Genomic DNA, 20,000 nt, shown 5'->3' on the forward strand with positions numbered 1-20,000 from the left:
GCGAAGTATACGCCGCTCCCTCTCCTTCTCCTTCTCCCTCTCTCTCTAACACACTACGAGTTCACATGACCCATTCCATTTGTCACAACCACATCTAAATAAAGCCTTCCTATCTTAAGACTTTGACCCCCCACCCATCTTCTCTTAAAGACATAAGAAGTGCCGGATCGATACAGACAGCTCAGCAGAAGAAATATGAGGCGTTAATACATCATTATGCCAGAGAGAGAGAGAGAGAGAGAGAGAGAGAGAGAGAGAGAGAGAGAGAGAGAGAGAGAGAGAGAGAGAGAGAGAGGGCGATGTATCCTCAAGACAGTCTGCCCTTTAAATATCTCTCTGTTCTACGCCCATGCCTTCTTTTCTATTGTTTTCGCTCCGAGATAAAAAGTACCCTACGGTATGTAGGCCAACTACAAGAGAAGACTTTGGTGCAAATTCATGTTGACATGTTATTGGTTAGTTATCTGATTTATCTATACAACAACACACATGATTGTGTCTGTTCCTGGATGAGTGCAGGATTGAAAGGTGGGGAGTGTCTTTCAGGACATTTGAGGTCAGGGCTGCTGACAGCTTTTACTGGGTCGTCTGAAAGACCCCTTTCTTTTCTTAAATATATACATTTTTGGTCTTTTAGACTTTATTATGGACAGGACAGTAGGAGAGGCAGACAGGAAGTGAATGGGGAGAGAAATGGGGAGGGGTCGGCAAAGGACCCGGGCCGGCAACCGAACCCAGGTCAGCTGCATGGCAGGCGAGCGCCCCACCGGACGGCCACGGCAGGGCCTGAAAGACCCCTTTCAAAACATGGAATGTAATGGTGACCCAATTCAGGCCCCCTAGGACCCCTGCTGGGCGCAGGACCTGTCGGCTTCCCTGTTTGCGATTTAATGCCACCACTATTTAGAGAAATATGTTAGTGCAGTGCAGCAGTTGGGCTAGGTAGCCATGGGGATGCCCTGCGACCGGTATCGGCATTCAGTGTAACAACACGGGAGTTCACAACAGCCAGCTAGAGAGCCAGGTGCACAGAGAGCAGAGAAGAACTTTGTTACGTAAGACCACAATAGCGTTTCAGCGAGAACAGGGGCAGATCTAGCCCTTTTGGGGCCCTAGGCGAAATATAAACATGGGGCCCCTCAAGAGTCATTCTTTAAGCACGTCACCAATTTCCATGGAAGGAGCAAGGATGCTATTTTAGTGTTTTCGATTATATATACACAAGTGACAAATTAAGATCAGGCTTAATTTTTTGCATGTTTATCACAACTGGTGTGACAGTTGGTGTCCCCTATGGACATCGGCGGATTTGGTCAGGGCCCTATTGCCTAGGTTTGCCTAATGTAAAGTCTGAGCGAGAACCCTAAGGCAACATGCTTTACAAAAGGGCAGCACAAGCATCACCTCGGGAAAAGTATATAACCGTGGGCCTACATAGGTTGACTAGAGTCTTAAAAGCTTGCATAAAACCGATGGAAGCAGGTCAGTAGAAAGTCCTTGCCTACTATACACACACTGTTGGGCCTTCATATGTGCTATCATAATAGGCACAGTTATCTGTATAATAAGAGTCTTTCAAAGGGCTTGAATAATTTCCTAACTGCTAAAATATTTTTTATCATCATATGTTAATTATTTTTTTGCGTATCCATCTTTATCATCACCATCTTTATCACCTCTACCACTACCACCACCACCACCACCTCTGGAATTTGCTGGTTCAAGTAAGAACCTCACATAGAGAGTGGGCTACTGATTTATTCATTTATTTTGGTGTTTTGGGAATCTCAATGGTAGGCCTACCAACTGTTATATTAATGAACACCAGGACACTCAGCAGGGAAATGTGGGCACTGGGCTGTCATGGGTAAGTAATTAGGCTAGTGCTCGCTCCATTCTCCTCCATGACTGAGGTGAGATACCCTGAGCAAGGTATCGTGTCGCCCCACTGCTTCCTTGACGCGCCACTGGGGTCTACCCACGGCTGAGGCATAAATGCAATATCGTTGTGTGCAGTGTGCACTTGTGCCGTGAAGTGCTGTCTCACAATGACAATGGGAGTTGGAGTTTCCCAGGCTGGCTTTCACTTTAGTTGTCGTTTAAGTCATTAAAGTAGGCTAGTTAATAAGAAACGACTGTTGTTTCCAAAGCTCGATGTGACAAAGAAACGTGACTTTGAAATATTTTCGGCAACGGTAAGTGAGAGTTGCATCATGTCACGTAGGCTAACCAATAAACCAGTAGGCTTACACGCTCACTTACACACGCGCTCACACATCCTTAAGTGCATGGGCTGATGGAACTTTGTTGCTCTTTGTGCAGTGTTTGCGTCCTGAACTTGTTGAAACAAGATTGACAGAGTTTACGGTAAGTGCATTTCAGCACTAGCATTCCTGCACCATCTCTCCTCTCGCTGTTTGTTTTCACAACTGTATCGTCTGTGTGGCTTGACTGCAAATGTGACCACTTCCACTTTAAATGCTCGCACGTTTCTTGCAATAACTTCACCCAACTTCAAAGGGAACTTACAACATGTTCCGGGCGGCAGAACAGCGGAGATTCACACACTGAAAGCAGACTTTGTTGTTATATCGGCTGTCGAGAGTGAGTTTAAAAAACTGTCTTAACACCGTAACTTTTGACTTGGCCAATACATCCAGCGCGGTGTCTTCCTTGCGTTCTCTCTGGGAAATGCGTCCCATTCATTTTGGCAACGGAGTGTAGCAGGCTACTATTGAACTTTCAAATTTGTTTAGACAGCCTTTGAACCAGTTTTTGAACCTATTTTAAAGAGGTTGGACAAACCCATACCGTTTTACTCCAGTTCGAGTTGTTATTCGATTAGGCTGGCGTGTGAGTTTATGCGGCAATTGTTCATTGACGTCGTTCTGTCACCTGCGTCTTCTGATAACGCTCGGACGCCGTGCCACCTTAAAAGATTTTCCAAACGTAGGCTACCCTTCAAATAAGGACAACACTTTGTTACTGTAGAAGGACCGGGTGTGCAAACAGTCAGCCTCTGTTTTATCCATCAGACAGTTAGGCTATATTACTGTTAATTGGGTAGAAACGGCAAGATATTATGTGCTACAATGCAGTGGGTGAAGCCCAAGACAAATACCCCCCTGGGGACTATAAACACTCTGACTCTCACTCTCACTGTTATCCAACTCTCTTCTGATGTAACACACCTGAAAATCGAGGCCTTGACCCTTGACATCCAACCCAAGCAGGCAGTCCATAGGTAAGCAGTTAGGGTGTCAGACTTGTAGCACAAAGGTTGCCAGTTTGACTCCCGATCCAGGGTCATAGTGGGGGCAGTAATAAACCAGTGCTCTCCCTCATCCTCCTCCATGACTGAGGTACTGAGCATGGTAGCCTACCCACTGCATTGCTCCCTATCGGGCTCTATTGGGGGCTGCCCCCTTGTAAGGGTGAGGCATAAATGCAATTTTGCAGTGTGCAGTGGAGTGCTGTTTCTCAATGACAATGGGAGTTGGACATTCTCAGCAGGGTTTTGACTTTCAAAAACTGTCTGGCACTGCCGCCTGCCCACTCTGAGCGATGCCAGTCAAGACTTCTCTCCGTTCCTCAGTGGTGGAACAATCTCCCAGAGGCAGCAAGACAAAGCATATTTCTTTCAACTTTCAAGATGCACTAAAAGACTAATCCCTTTCGTGACTATCTACTGCACTAATGCTTGAGCTGCCCCAGGCCCAAGCCAGACTCTATGGCAGGATGTGTTTGGGTGTGTACTCTACTTAACCCTGTGCTAATGTACCTATAACAAAAACTAACCCTACTTATCATCTGCACTTTTTGTTATGTTTTTCCTGTGCACTAGTGATGTTGACTATGATTATGTCCTTGATTGTAAGTCACTTTGGTTGAAAAGCGTGTGCCAAATGCAATATCATGTAATGTAATGTAATCAAAGTAACTTAATAGACTTCTTGGAAAAGTTGCATCATCAATACCTATCAGGTTATCTACCGGAGTAAGACGGTGCGAGAGAGATGGTACAGGATGTGTGATGTAATGACAAAGACGAGTTGCTGGCAAAGTGTCAGGGACAGCATCCGGTTACAGGCATTAAACTCCACAGAAAAAGGTGTGGGCAGGTCATGCAAGTTTTTCCGCAGTGCCTTTTAGCAAGCCAGAAACACCCCTGGATGAATGACAAATGTTATCAATGCTGTGATAATATGGACAATGCACAATAATAAAAGCCAAAATTGAGTAAGCCTACACAGGTGTTATATGTATTATATATACAGCCAATCCCCTATTCCCTTCAGTTTTCCTTGGATTGTGCGTCCACAATCACCATCAACTTTTGTTGGGGGGCATTAAAGAAATGTCAAATGTCTACAAAAACGTTCTAATATGAGGCCTACAGCATAGTATTGCTGATCACATGCCTAGGCATGCAATTAATGTGTAACAATACAAAACAATAAACAGCAAAGTTACTTTCTTACCAGAGCTTCATATCAGCACATCTCAGCATTTTATTGAAGGTACACTGTGTAAGATTTTTAGTTGTTTATTTCCAGAATCTATGCTACCCATTCACTAATGTTACCTTTTCCATGAATACTTACCACCACCATCAAATTCTAAGCATTCATTATGACTGGAAAAATTTCACTTTTTATACATGAAAAGGGGGATCTTCTCCATGTGGCCAAAGTAATTTCAACTCTACAGAAAGATTAAGTTACCTGCCCGTTTTGCTCTAGGTTCCACCTGTGTTCAACAAGCTTACATTTTCATATTTTAGTGTTGATATTTATTTACAAAATATTGTGTAGAATTCACTGAAAATAGTACAATGACCAAATATTTAGTAGAATTCACTGAAAATCTTAGACTGATCAAAGAGTACAATTAACACTATTTTGAATGGGGCCAAATGTTATCTGAAATGTAGTTAATTTCAACTCTTTAAGAGTTAAAATAACACTAATATTTTTACGGTGTGAGTGGCTACCGCTGAATAAACACAAGAAGATAATTTAATCGGGAAATTTAAGATAATGGAAGTCACATTTAAACATAAATATACAATGGATAAATGTAGATTTTATAAAAGTGCACAATTGTTTGTGCCTGCGTGTGTGGGAGTAACATAGAAATGTGAATGCTGTGTTTAACTGTGGTGGTGTGATATGTTTGTGTGAATGTGTGTGAGGAATGTGTGGGTAGGAGAGAGAGAGAGAGAGAGAGAGAGAGAGAGAAAGGATGAGAGAAAGGATGAGAGAAAAAGAGAGAGAGAGAGAGAGAGAGAGATGAGTAAGAGTGAGTGTCTGTGGCTAATGTTGTTATTGTGAACCCAACGCTGGTTTGGTGGCCTGAAATATGTCCCCTCATACCTGGTGCATTTCATCACTGTAAAAGCTGTAGCCACTGCAGCCACTCACTATTGCAAATTTAAGGTCACATGGGGTCGTAAAAACACAGTGTGTAATGTGTTTATTACATTGCCACTACAGTGCTGGCATTGTGTACTGTACTTCCATTATTAGGACAACACGACAAAGACCACTGTGCTATGTCAAGGCTAAGTTATTCAGCTTTGCTTGCAACTTGTTTCATTTTAAATGATGCAGAACAGTCTTTTTTTAATCACAAAAATCAAGCTGCTTCAAGCCAGCCAAATCTCTGTGAATAACTGCAAAACATTGACTTCTGAGGACAGGAAGATGAGTAATTGTTAGACGTTCTGGGTTTATTTACTTTTTATTTATTAATCTTTTATGACTTTATTTTGTGATAGGACAGTTGAGAGAGACAGGAAATGATCGGGGGGTGGGGGGTGGGGGGGATGGGTGACGTAGAAGAATTGGCAAATGACCCGGGCCGGAATCGAACCCGTGTCTCCAGTGTTTGCAGCCTAGTGTCCTACCGTTAGAGTCACGGCAGGGCGAGAAGTTCTGGGTGTAAAATTATGCTATTAAGTTAAGATTTTTGAAATGATTTAACATCAACTTATTACAGCACATCAAATTTTGAATTGCATTTATGTATGAAATGTGCTATACAAATAAAATTGCCTTGCCTTGCCTTGCCTTACATTTAGCTGTGATACTACTGTGGCCTCTTACTTGATATAAAGATGTGCAACTAGCCTACGGTACAGCCTCTGCTGGCGCTGTCACGTCATTCGGCAACACTGAGATGATTTGGCCAACTGTCAAAGACATAGGCTGCTGGTGCCAGGCTTGTGTTTTAACTTGACATATAACTCACTCATTAAATAAATTGCCTCAGAAGTTTCTTCCGAAGTCATTGAGAGAAGCCTTTTAACTTTTAAGAGTGTACCGTCACACCGGTGTGACGGGAATGTTCGGGCAGTGAAAGTTCTATAGAATTCTGGGCGTCATTCAATACAATATGGAATTGTAGAATCTTGCATTGTATTCTTTTTATAGAATGCTCTAAAACCCACACTCTTAAAGGTTAAACACCAGTGACTGTTGCGCAATCTTTGGCCTCAGCTCACCTCGTACGAGCATGCCAACCCTGAGAGGTGGTGCCTAAATTTGGAGCCATCTTTAAATTTCCAGTGGAAAGACTGTAGGCTGGCAATGTCTGAACACATACAGTGCTGCACTTCTCTTCTCCTAGGCGGCTGCTCCAGTGATGTCATATTTCTGGAATTACAAGTTAGTTCACACACTCCCACCCAAATGAAATAGAGTAAAAAAAAAAGAATAAAATAAATATCAGTGCATACACAGGATCTGCTCAGGAGGCCGTTGGCAGGCAGCCTGTTTGTGGTGTTGTGTTTTAGCTGTCTTGCTTTCCTCCTCTCCTCTCCTCTCCTCTCCTCTCCTCTCCTCTCCTCTCCTCTCCTCTCCTCTAGTCTCCTCTCCTTTCCTCTCCTCGCCTGTTGTCTCCTCTCCTCTCCTCTCCTCTCCTCTCCGCTCCTCTACGCTCCTCTCCTCTCCTCTCCTCCTCTAGTCTCCTCTCCTCTCCTCTCCTCGCCTGTTGTCTCCTCTCCTCTCCTCTCCTCTCCGCTCCTCTACGCTCCTCTCCTCTCCCAGTAATGGAGCAGGAGAGAGAGGGCTTCATCAGTCTGTCAGCACACCTTCTGTAAACAGCACCCTCCCCCCAGCCCCCCTGTCTCGTCTGCCTGCAGAGATGAGCTGAGCATTCTGCCCACACTTACACAACTAACAACTAACATGCACACTATGCACAGTGCTTTGCGGTGTTTCATATTTGCATACTGTGAATAGAATTATAAGCTTTTCAAACTATTTTTTTAATCATTTTTGTGTGTGTAGTTCTGTTACAATTCAAACATACAGTCAAGCTATTAAAGGAAAGAAGGTGTATGCTCCCTTAAACTTACACTGAGTAAAAACAGGTTTAGGAAATTTAGGAAATGTGTCTGTACGGATGCCACGTACTCTAAAATAATAAAATGACAGTGCAGAGAAGAGAGACCCAGAGTGTCAGGTTGCTGCGAGGCACTCATTTCTCTCTCCTTTGGCCAAAGTCTTAAAACTCCGTGTATCGTTGTTGATGGTTTGCAGATCTAAAGGTTAATTTTCTTGACACATACCTACGCACAGTAAATGGCTGTTTTATCTGTTCAGACTTGTTTTTGTTTTGTCGGTTGTTTGTTTTGTTGTTTACCTCTCATTATTTCTTTTACATATGCCCCCATGTTTGTCCTTGTGTGTTGTTGTCTCATTTAGAGCTGGATCTGGAACACTTGAAAACCAACATGAGGCCAGTGGTTGTGGTGCATGGCGGGGCGTGGGCCATTCCAGACGAGCTGTCCAGAGCCAGCGTCGACGGTGTGAAGGCAGCGGCTCGGGCTGGATATGCGGTGCTGGAGAAGGGAGCCTCTGCCCTGGACGCCGTGGAGGCCGCCACCAGATCCCTGGAAGACAACCCTGCCTTTGACGCCGGTGAGGGCTGTTGGTTTCGTCTCAACTGTCTGCATAGTATACGCTGTACATAACACACACGCATAGTAATATGCATCCATGCATAGCACACATGTAACACATAGGCATAGGTGCCGGGAAGAGGGACGTAGTGGTCCATTTTCGTCCCCATTGGGCTCCCTGAATGAGGCTTTCTCAACTGCAGACAAATGAGTTGAGTGCAGTAGCAGTAACACTGTTAAGAAATAAAGAAAAAAATGTACCACCACTTAAACTTGTTCCGGCGTGCTTGCACACAGGCAGCAGTCAGATCTCTGGAAGACATCCCTGTCTTTGACGCCGGTGAGGGCTGTTGGTTTCGTCTCAACTGTCTGTATATGCTGTAAAACACTCGCATACTGTAGCATGCATGCATGCATAGCACACATGTAACACACAGGCAGCTGTCAGATCTCTGGAAGACAATTTGACGCCGGCTGAGGGCTGTTGGATTCGTCTCATTTGTCTGTATGCGCTGTACTACATAACACACTCGCATACTGTAATATGCATGCATGCATAGCACACATGTAACACACAGGCAGCAGTCAGATCTCTGGAAGACAACCCTGTCTTTGACGCCGGTGAGGGCTGTTGCGTTCATCCCACCTGTCCGCATACTGTACATAACACACATGCATAGTAATAATGCATGCATAGTAATTTATTGGGCAGCCGTGGCCTAGTGGTTAGAGAGTTGGTCTTTTAATCTAGGGGTTGCAGGTTCGAATCCCCCCCTGACCTCTCCCTACATTTCCATTCATGACTGAAGTGCCCTTGAGCAAGGCACCTAACCCCACATTGCTCCAGGGACTGTAACCAATACCCTGAAAAATAATAACTGTAAATCGCTTTGAATAAATGAAAGCATCAGCTAAGTGTAATATAAGTAAGGGTTAACGTTCGGCGAGAAGGTCGCTACCGTGGAATAGCAGCACGACAGAGAGAATCTTTAGACTTAGGTCTTGTTCTCTCTGAAGTGCTGCTATTCCACAACGCGACCGACTCGCCGAACGTTAACCCGCTTATTATATGGATATACTTCAATGATTCACACATGACGGGGACATTTCTTTATTTAATGTTAAGTTTATTATAATTTTTCATGTCAAAAGATTGTTGCTGCGCAAAACAAAACAGTGCCGTTGTGGAACACCGCTAGGCAACAGGTAGCCTAGACAACAGGTGTTGTCTATCACAGCAGCTGATTAGAGTCTTGTTGAAAAGTCGCTTTAGCAGTGAAAAGTCTTGTTGCCATTGACAGCGGTCTGATATAGACCAACCCGTCCGTTATTTCAAATAACAGACGTGCGAGCGTTGGGGAGCCCCATTGAAATGAATGGAGCATTCGACTGATGACGTCACACCATATTAGGGATGCAAATTATCGATTCATTCATTAATCATTAGTTGATAGTCTTATCGATCGACTTACGATTAATTGATGAGCGGCATTTCCCCCCCCCGAAGACTCAATGTTTCTTGGAAAAAAACTAGTAAATCTATTTTTTTATTAAAAATTAAGATAAAATACCACATTTAAATTAATTATATTTCAATTTCTTTAATCCAAAGGTAATTTAATTATTCCCACTATTCTCACCCCTCTTCACACACTCTCTTCACATGCCCATTTCACCTGGGTCTCTTGTCAGTTGAATTATCGATTAATTGCGATTAATGTTTTTTAATCGATTAATGCATTGATCGATTAAAGTCGATTAATCGATTAATCGTTTGCATCCCTACACCATATAATAATGTAATATAACATAACACACATGCATAGTAATAACAGCGCGGCCCCATTGAATATTCCAAAAAGCTTTTTCATTTTTCATTTTTCATTTTCTAATGCGTACTCCTTATGAATTATTAACTTTTTCATTTTCCATATCGCTGGTATGTATTGTTCTCTCAGGGGAGTTCACGGACATGAGCAGGGATAAGGCCATGTGTTATCAGCGTCTAAAGGCATAAAACGAAGACCCCAGACTCATTTCACTCTGTGGGGCTGTGTGGCAATAAATTGACTACGTAACTAACTGTGCTGATGGTCAACAGAAGATCATGCCCTTGAAAGAGTTCACGCACGTGAGTGCCGAAAACAAGGGAGTGTTGTTTACAGAAGAGTGACATGCACAAACATAATTGGTCGACCTTCTAGGATAACACTGGAGATAACACAATTATCTCCTGATCAGGCGTAGATTGCATACCAGTTTACACAGTGCTGCAGAGTGATAAAGCATAGTAAACTTGTGTCAGAGTAAAATTTTGTTAAGTCCATTCAGTCTGCCCATCCAACATTTTTGTCTGCACAGTTACGTATGATGATTAAAAAAAAATATTTGTCAATTATTGCATTCTTTTTACAGACTTAGCAAGCGTTTCTCAGTAAGACTAAAGGCCTAGATAAATTATTAGATAAATTATCTGTCACCAGAACGGCAATGATTAATAGGGTTTTCACACCTGGTCCCCTTTAAGTGAACCAAACTCAGTCATCTTTAAGTGGACCAAAAAGCGAACCGACAGCAAAAGGACTCAGTTCTGTTTTTGTTCATATTGTGAGTGTATTACAAAAAGAACTGGCTGATCTTTCTGGTCCTGGTACTTTTATGATGTCACTCTTCTTTTTTTATCACACTTGGTCCTCTTGAGCCCTCCTTAAGTGATTACACCTAGTCTACTCACAAGTAAAACTTTCCAGAACTCATAAGTGAACCGAACTGAGACCACGTCAAACAAGGTGTCAGTACGGTTCACTTCCGAGGGGTCTGGGTACACTTTGGAGCGTTTAAATATGCGGCAAAAATGCTGAGTCACTACTCTGAGTAGTAGTAGGAAACTCCAGCCATGTTGTTGGGTACCAATCCACTATTAGCAGCTCTAACGGCCTTGGGTAGAGGCGTGTTCAAGGCAGTGACGTGGTTTATAGTTCGACGAGTGATTGTATATTACATGTTCCAAATTGGAGTCTAGCACAGTATTTCGTTTCCTCGTAGCACCGCTGTGCTCTACCGATCGACCTGAAGAGAGGGGAGAGGTCTCAGGGTGGTAATCAGGTTACATCCGAGCCGTGAGGGCAACACACAAGACACTTCCGAGGCCAAGGCACAAGACACTTCATTAGGCCCATACAGTCTGCTTAGCTGCCAGACTCCATCTCACAGCTGATGGCTGACTACCCCAATAGTGTGAAACAGCATATCCTCTTTAAAGTGCAAGGGACCGAATCAGCACTTCGTCAAGGGGTCAGAGAGAGAGAGAGAGAGAGAGAGAGAGAGAGAGAGAGAGAGAGAGAGAGAGAGAGAGAGTGAGAGAGAGAGAGAGAGAGAGAGAGAGAGAGAGAGAGAGAGAGAGAGAGAGAGAGAGAGAGTGTGTGTGTGTTTGTGCGTACTGTACGTGTGTGTGTGTGTGTGTGTGTGTGTGTGTGTGTGTGTGTGTGTGTGTGTGTGTGTGTGTGTGTGTGTTGGTGTGCTCGGCGGGGTAGGGTGTAATTTTAATACACTACCATAGTGACGGCGGGCTGAGGCTGATCAATAGGGGACTAATGTATTGCCATTTAGAGGAAGAGGAAGTGAGAACAGTGGTGTTCCTATGAAGTTGGCGCTGGTGTCTGCATCTGAATATCGAGTGTAGTTTTAGTACTGTCTACATCTGAATATCAAGTGTGGGCGCAGGAGAAAAATAAAAACGCAAAAAATAAAACGATAATATTCACTGTTTTCAGACTCTGATATCTGGTGGTAAGTTAATATTTGATGAACTTGCAAGTTGTGTGATACTGACTGAGGAGTCTATGTTGGATATTCTGCAAGCTTATTATGGTCAAGCAATGAACTTGGCCTTGAACTTGAGCTCTTGTTTTGAGGCTCATGCAAACTGCACATGGCATATACTGCAGTCAAGAGAGCAGCCATCAAATTCCACGTTCTGTTTAATCAATTAGAGTAATGCTTTATCCAATTTTTTATGTGCATGCAAACACGCTCATTGATGCACCAGTTCAGTTGAGTGAAAGAATGAATGGCCTTAGGCCGTGATCACACCGGACGCGGATTTCATAGAGGCGGATGTGTTCTATTGTGTGTTAATGAAATTGAGCGCATTCCGCGTCGAATATCAGTGCAAGGCGGATTGCGGATTCTCCGCCTGTCCACACCGGGCGGATCGAGTTGAAAAAAGTTCAACTCAAGGCGGAAAATCTGCGACAGATTTCGAGATGTTCGATAGGAGACCGTTATCAACATTCATATCAGATTCACTATCCAACGTTAGGAGAGCAAGAGAAGAGCTCGTCTTCTATCCATTTTACAGATTAATTTACAAAGCATTTCGTTTATGTTTTCACAACATTCAAATAACACAACACCATCGATTAGGCTACGTTGCGAGTGACAGTTCAGGCGTTACGTTGCCTGGTCACCACATTACATCGCAGATTGTAAATAGAAATCCGTGTCCGGTGTGATCGTGGCCTTGTAGATTAGCTTCAACCACTGGCATATGGAGGCATTCCATGAACACTAGTTGACAATGCGATTAGGCCAGTGATACGACGTGATAGTCAAGCTAGCAACAAATTGAGTTTGTCAAAAGCTAAGATACAATACATGCAAATAAAAAAGTGTTATATTTATTCTGTCATCAAGGGAGAGCATTATTAGAAGGTAGTTGCTAAAACATTGGCAAACACAGATATACAAAGTAGAAATAGACTTGTTTTGTAGACCTACTTTATGGTTACAGCGAGTACAGTACAGAACAGTCTGTGAGAAGTAGTTCAAGTGCTGGGTCATTGACCCTCTGCTTGAGTGAAAAATGAGGACTGGGGCTGTGCTCTCTATTTCCGAAAGAGACGTCTTCCCCTTTGATTGAGCTGGTGCAGCATTGTGCGTGTATGTGTGTGTGTGTGATGTGTGTGTGTGTGTGTGTGTGTTTGTGGTGTGTGTGTGTGTGCATGCGTGCGTGCGTGGGTGCATGCGTGTGTGTGTGTGTGTTTGTGTGTGTGTGTGTGTGTGTGTGTGTGTGTGTGTGTGTGTGTGTGTGTGTGTGTGTGTGTGTGTGTGTGTGTGTGTGTGTGTGTGTGTGTGTGTGTACAAGTGTGTGTGGGAGAAAAAGAGAGCGAGAGAGGTTGAGGGCAGTGCAAGGTCATAGAAAAAAATAGCTGGAGAATGAAAGAATGAATGGACGCAGTGTCAACATCTGTAACCTGAATGCATCATGTTTGTGTGTGTGTGTGGGTGCGTGTGCGTGTGTGTGTGTGTGTGTGTGTGTGTGTGTGTGTGTGTGTGTGTGTGTGTGTGTGTGTCTCTGTGTGTACTGTATGTGTGTATGTACTGTGTGCGTGCGTGGGTGTGTGGGTGTCTGTGGGTGTGTGGGTGTGTGTGCATCTGTGTGTACTGTATGTGTGTGTACTGTGTGTGTACTGTGTGTGTGTGTGCGTGTGCGTGTGCGTGTGCGTGTGTGTGTGTGTTTGTTTGTGTGTGTGTGTGAGAAGGTCATGGCGCGGTGCAGAACACGGAAGGTGAGGTGGAACTGGACGCCATCATCATGGATGGCAGCACGCTGGCCTCAGGAGCCGTCTCCTCCGTCAGGAACATCGCCAACCCCATCACCCTCGCCAGGGCCGTCATGGAACAGGTAGGGGTACATCTTACAGCACCAACCCCATCACCCTCGCCAGGGCCGTCATGGAACAGGTAGGGGTACATCTTACAGCACCAACCCCATCACCCTCGCCAGGGCCGTCATGGAACAGGTAGGGGTACATCTTACAGCACCAACCCCATCACCCTCGCCAGGGCTGTCATGGAACAGGTAGGGGTACATCTTACATCCCCAAGCCTGTACACTCACCACCCTTACGAAAATCGACCATGGTTTATTATGGTATTACTATATTTACCATTGTTCTGCCATGGTATATCATGACTACTCTAAGGTATGGGTACATCTTACATCCCCAACCCTGCCACCCTCGCCCTGGCCGTCATGGAACAGGTATGGGACATCTTACACCAACACCAACCACCAATCACCAACACTGTTGCACTCGCTAGGGCCGTTATGGAACAGTTATATCTTACATCCCCAAGCCTGTTAGCCAGGCCGCGCCCTCCTAGTGACGTAGGTCAAGAGCAATGCAAGTACTTTCTGAGTTCCCGCAAATAAGGGAACTCCTTTCACTTTGTCGGCAATCAAACAACCATAAGCAAACCAAGGGAGGCAGGTCAACCATGCTGTTTGGGAAATGTTAATTGTTATGCTCGAAGAGATTTGAACGTTGATGATAATCAGGCTACAAGCCTGTTACTCTCGCTAGGGCTGTTATGGAACAGGTACACTCGACATTACATTACATTACAGTAAACCGTTATTAAGGTACAGGTTATCAGAACAGCCCCAAGCCTGTACACTCACCAGGGCACATCACCAACCCTGTTACACTCGCTAGGGCCGTCATTAGGTACACTGTACATTACATTACATTACAGTACACTACACTTACAGTTGGTTAGATACAGGCAGGTTATCGGAACATCACCAATCCTGGAGCAGGTCCACTCTTAAAGTCGTTTCCATATTACATCACGTTACAATACATTAGCTGCTACAGGTACTTGCGTACAGGCAGGGTATTGGAACGTCTCCAACCCTGTTATGCTCGGCAGGAACACGTATACTGTTTTAGTCATTTCTACGTGCCCTCCATAACTATTGGCACCTCTGGTTGAGATGTGTTTTTTAGCTTCCAATTATTTTATTTTTTTTCTAAATAATATGGGACCTTAATGGAAAAAAAGAGAAAAATCCAACCTTCAATACAAGTGCATTTATTCAGTGGGGAAAAAATCCCACATAAAGAAATAATTATTTGACATCAAATAATGTGTGTCACAATTATTAGCACCCCTGGTGTTAATATTTTGTACAACCCCCTTTTGCCAACAAAACAGCACCTAATCTTCTCCTATAATGTTTCACAAGATGGGAAAAGACAGAAAGAGGGATCTTCAGCCATTCCTCTTTGCAGAATCTCTCTAAATCATCCAGAGACCTGGGTCCTCTCCTCTGTACTCTCCTCTTCAGCTCACCCCACAGGTTCTCAATGGGGCTGAGGTCAGGGGACTGAGATGGCCATGGGAGGAGCTTGATTTTGTGTCTGGTGAACCATTTCTGTGTAGATTTGGCCATATGTTTAGGGTCATTGACTTGCTGAAAGACCCAGTGACGACCCAGCTTCAGCTTTCGGGCAGAGGGCAACAGATTTTGATTTAAAATGTCCTGGTATTTCAAAGCATTCATGATGCCATGCACCCTAACAAGGTTCCCAGGGCCTTTGGAAGCGAAACAGCCCCACAGCATCACTGACCCACCCCCATACTTCACAGTGGGTATGAGGTGCTTTTCAGCATGCGCATCTTTCGTGGTACGCCAGACCCACTTAGAGTGTTTGTTGCCAAAAAGCTCAATCTTGGTCTCATCTGACCAAAGCACACGGTCCCAGTTGAAGCCCCAATACCGCTTGGCGAACTCCAGACGCTTGCGTTTATGATTGTGAGTGAGGAAAGGTTTTCTCCGTGCATGCCTCCCAAACAGCTTGTTGGCGTGTAGACAGCGCCTGATGGTTGATTTGGAGACTTTGTGACCCCAGGATGCTACCATTTGTTGTAATTTTGTAACAGTGAGCTTTGGAGATCTTTTGATTTCTCTTACCATCCTCCTCACTGTGCGTGGTGGCAAAATAAACTTGGGTCCTCGTCCAGGCTTGTTTACCACTGTTCCAGTTGTTTTGAACTTCTTAATTATTCCTCTCACAGTGGATATGGGCAGCTGCAGTTGAGTGGCAATCTTCTTGTAGCCTCTGCCTGACCTGTGAAGGTCGACGCACATCTGCCTCACTTGTATGCTGTGTTCCTTTGTCTTTCCCATGTTTAAGAGTGGATAAGAGAAATGGCCTCGGTGTCACGTCATATTTATACCCCAGGGAAACAGGAAGTGATGAATTACTAATTAAATGTTCCTACATACTCTGGTAAACTTTGTAAACTACTGTAGAAATGACAGAAATGCTTCAATTATATTTATTTCCTGGGAATTGTTAAGGGTGCCAATAATTGTGGAACAGGTGATTTAATGAAAAATAATTATTTTTCAGTCAGGGATTTTTTTATTTTCTTACAATTCATTTGAGTTGAAGGCTACATTTTCCTACAATTTTCAGTGTGACAGTATTCTTTTGCAATAAACACTGAATTTATTTTAAGGCTTTTAACACATCTCAACCAGGGGTGCCAATAATTATGGAGGGCACTGTACGTGACTTTACACTAATTTAGGTACAGGCAGGGTGTCGGAACATCTCCAACTGCCACGCCCTCGTCAGAGCAAGGAACAGGTGCACTCTTACTCGCAATTATTTAGGTATAGGCAGTTTATTGGAATATCGCCCACCCCATCACACTCGTCAGAGCCGTCATGGAACAGGTATATCTTAAAGCCGTTTCAGTTCTCTAAATGTAATAATAAAAAAATAATCATATCAAAAATCATATCAAATCAAATCAAGCCATAAATTATATTACAGTTTTTCTCTATTGGTTTTGTACATTTCTCACAACAGAATAATCATTCTCAAAATTTCTTGTTCAATTGTGACTTTCTGCTGTTACCTGTGCACATGGTAAAATACGTTTCTCGTAGTTTTCAGCATTTAGCAAATGCTTTTATCACCATGCAAATGGTTGTGTACAATTCTCAGTGTTTTTGTACATTATCAATTGATTTTGTCGTGTTCTGCAAAATGCTTTGTTATGATAATCCATGAAAGATCTCACTCCCCAACACATTTACACAGTGACATAACATTTTGATGGCTCTGACACGTTCACAGACACAAAAACCTGGTTTTGAGAGATTGGCCAAGGGTTTTGAGCAAGAGATTGGGTTTTGCAGGTCATCCATGGTGTTTTGCCACTTGTTAAATCTTTTTTGGAAATGAACGTGATGTTTTGCAAAATGCGAGTAAGATTCGAGAAATGTACAAAACCAATTGAGAAATACTGTAAATCAAATCAACAGATATGCCATACCAACTTGTATCACATGTATCTGTTGGGTTTTATTTGACTGCGTCAAGATGATCAGCTTTCGGTATATGCAATACGGTATACTGTAGATAACTCCTACTTCGCCTCACCTCACCAGCATAGTTTCCCAGCCTCTGAAGTGCCGTCTCCCCTAGCGCATGGTAGAATTTCCCCCGGGAGGTTGCCAATAAAGGCAGCCTCTCTGTGAGCACAGAGCAGACATTATAGCAGAAGTGAGAGAGGATTTGTTCCATCATTTGCCAACTTGCCGCCACAGGACTCACAGGATTTGGTGCTGGGAATGTTAATGAAATACGTATCATTCTCCATGATCCGAAGTAGGGATGGCGAATTTTTAAAAAATCTTAACCGAATACCGAGCCTCATTAACTGGTGGTTAACCGGTTAACCGTAAATTCTATAACTGCCATTTATGATACCCTGTCCTGTCGTGCGTCTTTCTCTGCTCGTGAAACAAGTTATGCCCCCATTTTTAGAATGGTTAGGCTCCTGTCACACAATGTTAGTTTGTGCCTTTTTTATTATACATTTTCCCCAATCATTGTCCACTAGCGTACTTGTGGAGGAACAAGGGTTTTGTTTTGGGGAGAAAAACAATTGCTTTGCCAGCGCACCCACGCACAGGCACACATTGCGCACAACTTCGACCTTCTATGCAACGCGGCACCGAGCTCGGGCTATAAAAAACTCACGTTACGGTTAACAGGCAGAGAAAATTTTAACCGGTTAATGTTGATCCGATCGACTACTGGTTAAATGGCTACCGGTTAACATCGCTAAACCGAAGTAGTGGAATTAAAATGCAAATATTGCTATAATGAATTTTTACCTCCGCCAAGGAGGTTATGTTTTCGGTTGTGTTGGTTTATTTGTCTGTTTGTTTGTTTGTGTGTCTGTTTGTTTGTCTGTCTGTCTGTGTGCCAGCAACGTAACTCAAAAACTTAGGAACGGATGTGGATGAAACTTTGTGGAGTTGTTGGACATGACCCAAGGAACAAGTGATTAAATTCTGGTGATGATCCGGATCACGAACCGGAACCAAGATTTTTTAAAAAGATTCTTCACCATCGCTAGCCTAGAAATCTAGACGCCCCTAGTGACCGCAAAAAAGGGCGAATTTTGACATTCCCGTTTCTAACTCCACAAAAAGAAGGCAGAAAGACTTAAAATAAAAATAGAGTGTCACATAGTCACATGTTCAATCAAACAGCTTTCTTGGTGGAGGTCTGTTCTCTATGAGTGCATTTCTAGTTTATAGTGTAAGTAGTGTGGCTGTTTTAAAAAAATATATTGTTTAACAAATTGGGCCCACAGATCATTACCATCGCAGATTTTGCCAGGCTTGTTAATGGCTTTTCCAAGGAACAGTATATATAGCATACTTATAAAGATCAATCAATCTTTGAAATCAGTCTGTTCAAACATCAATATCGCAATAGCAAATTACTAACAATTGTATGTTTACACTCTAGTGGTCAGACAGGAAAAAACTACATTGATAAAATGTTCTCACTGGTTGGTAAATAATAATGTTCACAGATATAGAAAGCCTTATGTTTCAAACCACCGAAAAAATAATGAATTTCAAGTTGTTTGTGTGTAGCCTGCAAATAGTATCGGGCAAGAAATACATAATGCATTATATATTTTCCAATTGTACAATACACCAGCAATGAATACACACCACCGGTCAACACCGGAGACGTTAATATTTCACACTGAACACAATGACAAAAAGGCCAAATGCCAGAAAATTGATTACCTCGGGCACCTGTCTTGAGTGGCCCAAAAGACCTTGGGGCCCATGCTGTGGAGTGGCAGCTCTGCTCCGTTCGACAGCTTGCTATTAAATATTCATCAGGCGGGGATCAATGTGGCCGCCCAGCTGCACTGATCTCTCGCTCCTACTCATGTTTGACACAGAGAAATGACAGTGATTAACTATTTTAATATTTTAAAGCTTTTCCTAAGCTGCTGCTGCAAGTGATGCACATTCATTCACTCATATTCTTGTCTGGCTTGTTGTTGCCTTAAACTGTGGATTTGACAAAAATGAATGAATCTAGGACAAAAGGGGGGAGAGGGAGAGAGAGAGAGAGAGAGAGAGAGAGAGAGAGAGAGAGAGAGAGAGAGAGAGAGAGAGAGAGAGAGAGAGAGAGAGAGAGAGAGAGAGAGAGAGAGAGAGAGAGAGAGAGAGAGAGAGAGAGAGAGAGACGGAATCTGCAATGGTAGAAAAACGCTGATTCACAAAAAACCTGTGATGTTGCACTGTGCCCTAATTTTTTCTCGCTAATAATTCTACAGCAATGATTTCCTTCCATTTCCCAGAAAGTCTGTTAAATCTCACTCTCATTTAGTATTATTTTTGCTGATACCCAATCTGGCAAAGTGGACATATGACACAGCACAGTCCTCAAGGTGTTTATAGGGAAGCATGCCGTGAATGTGGACATTATATTTGACCGGCCTGGGGCTTACCATGCACACACTGTGGAGCATATTGACACCTTGGTATGTGTAGGAGCCAAACTCAGTTTTCTGTTGTTTCTCATCTTCTTCCCTTTTTGGTGTCTCGGATTAGTGTGTGTGTATGTGTGTGTGTGTGAATGAGTGAGTGAATCAATGATCCTGGCCATAGGTGTGTCTGACCCCACCTAGAGGGAGACTGGGGTACTGGTTATAATTTATTATATAAATCATATCAATTATATAATTATCTTTTATTAACTATTTATATAAGTCATTATAATTTACCCTTTACTGCAGGTTAACTTGACCCATTGTCAAAAACACATCTGAATGAGGCAAATTTATGATGAATATATTCAGCCTACTCTCTGCAGTATGTCTTGTTTTAGTTTTGGATTGGAAAGTTGCAAATATATCTGAGAGAGCAGTATTAGATGCATTCTACAAAGATAGAGTAGAGAGGGAGTGA

General features: G+C 43.2%; 1 protein-coding gene across 3 annotated transcripts in view; it reads left to right on the plus strand.

The window, feature by feature from the left end:
• The first annotated feature begins 2,140 nt into the window (after positions 1-2,140).
• The window catches only part of si:dkey-103j14.5 (isoaspartyl peptidase/L-asparaginase), a 37,975-nt gene continuing 20,115 nt past the window's right edge, over positions 2,141-20,000 (plus strand). Inside the window, exons 1-3 of one of the 3 annotated variants that reach the window (XM_063192312.1) lie at positions 2,141-2,195; positions 7,710-7,925; positions 13,450-13,592. In XM_063192312.1, the coding sequence (XP_063048382.1) occupies positions 7,739-7,925; positions 13,450-13,592 (330 nt within the window). In that variant the 5' untranslated portion in view covers positions 2,141-2,195; positions 7,710-7,738. Of the gene's footprint in view, positions 2,196-2,277; positions 2,368-2,536; positions 2,605-7,709; positions 7,926-13,449; positions 13,593-20,000 lie in introns of those variants that run through there. The other 2 variants (XM_063192310.1, XM_063192311.1) reach the window with 2 other exon arrangements.

This window comes from Engraulis encrasicolus, chromosome 24, assembly GCF_034702125.1.
Source record: "Engraulis encrasicolus isolate BLACKSEA-1 chromosome 24, IST_EnEncr_1.0, whole genome shotgun sequence".
Classification (NCBI taxonomy): Eukaryota; Metazoa; Chordata; class Actinopteri; order Clupeiformes; family Engraulidae; genus Engraulis; species Engraulis encrasicolus.